Genomic DNA, 5,887 nt, shown 5'->3' with positions numbered 1-5,887 from the left:
ACTCATGTGATGAAGCCGGGGGAGGGCGGGCAGGTCGCTCCTTCCCTCCCCGGCAGCGGCCAGACGTGCCTGGAGTCACAGGGTAGAACACGTAGCTCCAACCCACCCACTCGCTCCCATTTAACCCAGCCCGCAGCCTCTCCATTACTCCTCGGCTCGCCCCCCCCCACCCCCCCACCCCACTCCGCCCTAACCGGCCCCCCCGCGCTCCCTCCCGCCTCCCCGCCCGCCCCACTTCTCATTCACTTGGCTCGCACGGCGCAGACGGCGCAGGGAGCACACGCCGCCAGTCTGTGCGCAGAGCCGGAGCCAGAGGCCGCGGGTACACCATGCACGCCCCCAACTGAAGCAGCACCTCAAAGCCGCAGCTCCCGGCAGCCCAGCGGATTTCAGGGAGCTCAGATTCAGAGGAACCCCTGCGAAGAGACCCCCCCAAACCCCTTCCAGGACGGTCCTCACCCGACGCTCTGCCACTGCAGACAGGAGCGCACAGTGGCCCCGGCTCGCCGCGCAATGGAGCGGATCCCCAGCGCGCAACCGCCCCCCGCTTGCCTGCCCAAAGCGCCAGGACTGGAGCCCGGAGACCTACCAGGGTAAGTTGGCACCCCCGGCCCTTTCAAGCCTCAACTCCAGTCCTGCGTTCTGCGCGGCTTTCCACTCGGAGTAGTTCTGGGCGCATCCGGGGGTTCTTGCCAGCCAGGGCTCCTGCAGCCGGTGCGCAAGTCCCGACCCTTCCTCGTCCCTCTCCCTGCAGGATGGATTTTGCCCACATGTACCAAGTGTACAAGTCGAGGCGGGGAATAAAGCGGAGCGAGGATAGCAAGGTAAGAGCACCGCGCCCCTCTGGACGACCCCAGACCCTCGCACGCGCTGAATTTCCAATAAAAGTTTTCTCACTTTGAGGTTGAAGGGGATATGCAAGGTGTGCGCTCTGTGCCTCTACTGAGTGGCTTGGAGAAGAAGGGGCAGAGGTGGTTCTGGGTGTGACTCCGCTTTGCTGCACCGACTCCTCGCGCCGCGGGGTGGGGGAGGAGAAGGGCTTCTCGCCCCATTCCTCCCGCGCCCACCGTCTCCCCGTGCGCTTTGCAGGAGACCTACAAACTGCCGCACCGGCTGATCGAGAAAAAGAGACGTGACCGGATTAACGAGTGCATCGCCCAGCTGAAGGATCTCCTCCCCGAACATCTCAAACTTACAGTAAGTGAGAAGCTGGCCGCTCTCCAAACCAGCTCCTCTGCCCAGAGGGCGGGCGGGGGTCACTCGCCGCCTGCAGGCCCCACTGGGAATTGCAGACCAGATGGCTGGATCCCAGCTGGTGGGTGGCTCTGTTTGGGGGTACCCTTCCCCAGGCTGGCAATTTTCTGGCAGCCTCGTGCAAATGAGGTGGGAACCGTTTGTACTTCTCCAGGTTGGCACCGACACTGGCTGGCCTTCCTTTGCAAGAGTTTAAGACTTTCCCTTCTGGTGATTTTCAGGGTTCTCTTGTTTTCCTGAATTGAACAAACCAAGCAACGTGCACTTTTTTTTTTGACCCCCTTCTCCCCATCCCTTTATAAAATAAGAGGACTTGTTTTGGTGTGTAATTTTTTTTTTGAGGTCCTATTCTTTCTTGGCAATAGCCAACAGCTTACTAGCTTGGCAGCCTTTGGTTGGGGAAAGAAAAAAAAATAGTATTTAGGGAGGAAGAAAAAAGCGTAGATGAGCTGGAAGTTATGACAGGGTGTCAGGAAAGAAACTAGGGAAAGCCTCTTGGCTGCCAGACACAGTAGAAGTCTCTCCTCGGGTTGACACCACTGCAGAGAAATGTTATCTCCGGATTCCCCTGAGTTAAGGTCAGCAACGGCTGCTGGAAAAATTTATCTGTCAAAGCTTTCTCCTGAGCTAGCTGCTGCTTCCAAAATGCCTCCAAAGATGGGTGCCACTGTTTGTCATTCTTTAATCAAATACATATATATATTGAATACGTATATTTTTTTAAAACATCATCTATAAACTTTAAATTTAGCCAACCAGGAAAGGTTTTTTTTTTTTTTTTTTTCCCCTTTAGAGACATGTCTCATTGCTATTTAGTGTCCCAGAAGCGGGACTTATCTGAGCTCACTGCTGACCGAGGCTCTTTTTCTTCCAGACTTTGGGTCACTTGGAAAAAGCAGTGGTTCTTGAACTTACTTTGAAGCATGTGAAAGCACTAACAAACCTAATTGATCAACAACAGCAGAAAATCATTGCCCTGCAGAGCGGTTTGCAAGCTGGTGAGTACCCGAGCCTGGCTATCCTCTCCTAAGAGTTCCAGCACAGATAGAGAGCCTGTGGGCTCAACATCTGGTATAAGAAACGTTCCTGCAACAAATTGCTTGTGCACGTTCGTTGGGGGAGATGCCGTTTTCTCTTTCCTGAAAGGTCAGACTTTTCATTTGGAAAGCTGCTGGGTGCCACCTGGCATGAATACGTATTAGTCAAATGACAAAATATTGCCATGGCATTTTGGCTTAAGAGTTTCTGGGTTCTGGGAGTCTTCCCCCCTCCCTTTGAAAATGCCAAGGCACCTATAATTTGCATCGTGGGTGTTTTACAGTTGTTCTTCTTAGCCCTGTTTCACTGGAGAGTAAATCACGGGTCTGCCCCAGTGTTTTCCTGTTTCTCTACTTCCTTGTCACTCGGTGTGTGGTAGGATCCTGGCAGGATGACAGCAGGATTTTTTCCTGCATTTCATGTGGTTCCCTGAATAGCCACTAGGTATCTTGGTGAATTACACAATCTAACGAAATCACTGAAGTTTCATCATCCATTTCTACTGACTTCCAGAGAATCACAGTCACCTTCTAACCGTCTCGTCTCACCTATTCCAAATAGCACTGTACAAACCAGGGAGAAATCCTCTACCCACTCCCTCATTCCATTCTGCTCTGCCTTCCTTTCCAAACTAATATGATGAGAATCACAAAAAGCTAGCAAGTGCTTCTGCCAGTTTCCTCACTGAAAATAGGAAGATGATCATACCTGATTTCTTGGAGATCATATATATAATATATGGGAAACTTAGAAATATCCTTTAAACGGAAAGATGACAGCATGACTGCAACTTTTATAAGTCATTGAAAATAAGCTTACTCTAGGTGACAGTGTTCATTCTCATTTTTTGACTATCTGGTCTTGGTCCTACTTGCCATGGCAAGATGATGTATACATTGACTCTGGTTATAGACATACTAGGATGTTCATTGCTGTGTCACTTATAATGAAAACTCAAGAACCACCTATAAATTCAACAAGAGGGGAAACAGTCTGCCCCTATTAAATATGGTCTGTGTCTATGATGGGATATTGTATAGCCATTACAAACCATATTTATCTCTGAGTGGTAGAATTATGGATGATTTTTATTTTATTCTTTATGCTTTTCGGTGTAATCCACATTTTCCCTGATCATATTACTTTTGGAGTTAGGGACATAAATCAGCAAATGCTATTAACAAAAAGGAAAGCTCTGGGTCTTTGGAACATAGGTGTCCAGGTGAACCACAGAGCCTTCTGAAACGTCTTCCTTTGGATCTGTGTTGATCTAGGTGATCTGTCGGGGAGAAATGTCGAAGCGGGTCAAGAGATGTTCTGCTCAGGTTTCCAGACGTGTGCCCGGGAGGTGCTTCAGTACCTGGCCAAGCACGAGAACACCCGGGACCTGAAATCTTCGCAGCTCGTCACCCACCTTCACCGTGTGGTCTCCGAGCTCCTGCAGGGTGGTACCTCCAGGAAGCCGTCAGACCCAGCTCCCAAAGCAATGGACTTCAAGGAGAAACCCAGCTCCCTGGCCAAAGGCTCTGAAGGCCCAGGCAAAAACTGTGTGCCAGTCATCCAGCGGACTTTTGCTCACTCAAGCGGCGAGCAGAGTGGCAGTGACACGGACACAGACAGCGGCTACGGAGGAGAATCAGAGAAGAGTGAGCTGCGTGTCGAGCAGCCGTACTTCAAAAGCGATCATGGACGCAGATTCACCATGGGAGAAAGGATCGGTGCTATTAAGCAAGAATCCGAAGAACCCCCCACGAAAAAGAGCAGAATGCAGCTCTCAGATGATGAAGGCCAATTCCCTAGCAGTGACCTGATCAGCTCCCCCTTCCTGGGCCCACACCCACATCAGCCTCCCTTCTGCCTGCCCTTCTATCTGATCCCGCCGTCAGCAACTGCCTACCTGCCCATGCTGGAGAAGTGCTGGTATCCCACCTCCGTCCCAGTGTTATACCCGGGCCTCAACGCCTCTGCGGCAGCCCTCACCAGCTTCATGAACCCAGACAAGATCTCGGCCCCCTTGCTCATGCCCCAGAGACTCCCTTCTCCCTTGCCAGCCCATCCGGCCATCGACTCTTCCGCCCTGCTCCAAGCTCTGAAGCAGATCCCCCCTTTAAATTTAGAAACCAAAGACTAAACTATGTAGGGGATCCTGCTGCTTTGCTTTCCTTCCTCCCTACTTCCCAAAAAAAAAAACAAAAAAAATGTGTTTGTGAGTGTAGCGAGGTTGTTCCAGTGTGTATGCCAAGGTCGTCTGAGGCAGGGAGAGAAGAGTCAGGTGTGTGTGTGTGTGTGTGTGTGTGTTGGTATGGGACATTAAAGCTCCTTTCAGTGTAGGGAAGACGTGAAGGATTGCCTGACACCAGGAGATTTCACGGGGGGACTGTCGCAGACCTCCGGGCTTTTCCCCTCCCAGAGAACAGCCCCCTCCGATACAAATCAGCTGGATTTTCAAAAGCTTCTAAGTCTTGGTCTGTGAGTCAGTCTTCACTTTGGGAGCTGGGTCTGTGGCTTTGAGAAAAAGGTACTTTCAAAAGAGGGCTTTCCAGAGTGCAGTTCCCAGCCAGCTCTTATGACCCCACCCTTCTCCCTTTTATTGTCACCGTGACTCACCATATGGGGAGAGGACAGCCAGACTGAGCTTTCTACAAAGTGGTGAGGTAGCAGACACTGGCCTAGCACGGTAGCGGTCTGGGGAGACGGTTTGGGGAGATTTCCGCAGGTCTGCTCCCCACCCCTGCGTCGGGTGAATAAAGAGAATGTAGTTCCCTACTCAGGCTTTCGTAGTGATTCGCTTACTAAGGAACTGAAAAGGGCCCCCTGGTACGAGCCCAGCTGCCAGGGGAGGAGGGAGGAGTCCCCCGGGCCTCTGGCACCTGTTTCTAGTCTCACCTAGAAACAGTCTCGCTGTCCAGGGAACCAAACCAGGGTCAGAGATGCAGGCGCCTAAGTTCCAAGCACCCCAAAGTGCATAAAAGCTGAGTAACAAATTGCATTTTCAACAAGCAAAGTCAGACTCGGCCATCAGCTCTATCCTAAAACTCCTTTTAACCAAGCTTAGCTTAAAGGCCTAACCAACCCCTGGCACAGCAAGATCCTTTTTGCAGGCTAATTCCCCTCACCCGACGGCACATGGAGTGTCCTTATTGCTAAAAAGGATTCTGTCTCCTTCAAAGAAGTTTTATTTTTGGTCCAGAGTACTTTTCTGACTCGTCCAGCTAGCCCTGCACCAGCTTTTCCAAATGCACTATGCTTGATCGCTGATCGTGTTTTAACTTTTTCTTTTCCTGTTTTTATTTTGGTATACAGTCGTTGCCTTTATTTGTAAAACTGTTATAAATATATATTATATAAATATATTAAAAAGGAAAATGTTTCAGATGTTTATTTGTATAATTACTTGATCTACAAAAGTGAGAAAAAATGAATGTATTCCTGTTTTTGAAGAGAAGAAGAATTTTTTTTTCTCTAGGGAGAGGTACAGTGTTTATATTTTGGAGCCTTCCTGAAGGTGTGAAATTGTAAATATTTTTATCTATGAGTCAATGTTAAGTAGTTGTTTTAAAATACTTAATAAAATAATCCTTTTCCTGTGGAAGAG

At 49.9% G+C, this 5,887-nt stretch overlaps 1 protein-coding gene across 1 annotated transcript; it reads left to right on the top strand.

The window, feature by feature from the left end:
* The first annotated feature begins 461 nt into the window (after nt 1-461).
* Nucleotides 462-5,887, top strand: BHLHE40 (basic helix-loop-helix family member e40). The gene is made up of 5 exons (XM_057706225.1): nt 462-593; nt 755-824; nt 1,090-1,197; nt 2,129-2,252; nt 3,567-5,887. The coding sequence occupies exons 1-5, from the start codon at nt 514-516 to the stop codon at nt 4,421-4,423; spliced, it is 1,239 nt and encodes a 412-aa protein (XP_057562208.1). The 5' UTR covers nt 462-513; the 3' UTR covers nt 4,424-5,887.

Source organism: Hippopotamus amphibius, chromosome 13 (genome assembly GCF_030028045.1).
Source record: "Hippopotamus amphibius kiboko isolate mHipAmp2 chromosome 13, mHipAmp2.hap2, whole genome shotgun sequence".
Lineage (NCBI taxonomy): Eukaryota > Metazoa > Chordata > Mammalia > Artiodactyla > Hippopotamidae > Hippopotamus > Hippopotamus amphibius.
Note: the sequence above shows the minus strand (reverse complement) of the source record. Positions and strands in the feature narration are given on the sequence as shown.

Bases quoted from the DNA above. Each gene is read 5' to 3' on its own strand.
- BHLHE40 (XM_057706225.1), top strand. From the start codon at position 514: ATGGAGCGGATCCCCAGCGCGCAACCGCCCCCCGCTTGCCTGCCCAAA. The intron at 594-754 runs GTAAGTTGGCAC...CTCTCCCTGCAG, and splicing joins GAGCCCGGAGACCTACCAGG to GATGGATTTTGCCCACATGT. The intron at 825-1,089 runs GTAAGAGCACCG...TGCGCTTTGCAG, and splicing joins AGCGGAGCGAGGATAGCAAG to GAGACCTACAAACTGCCGCA.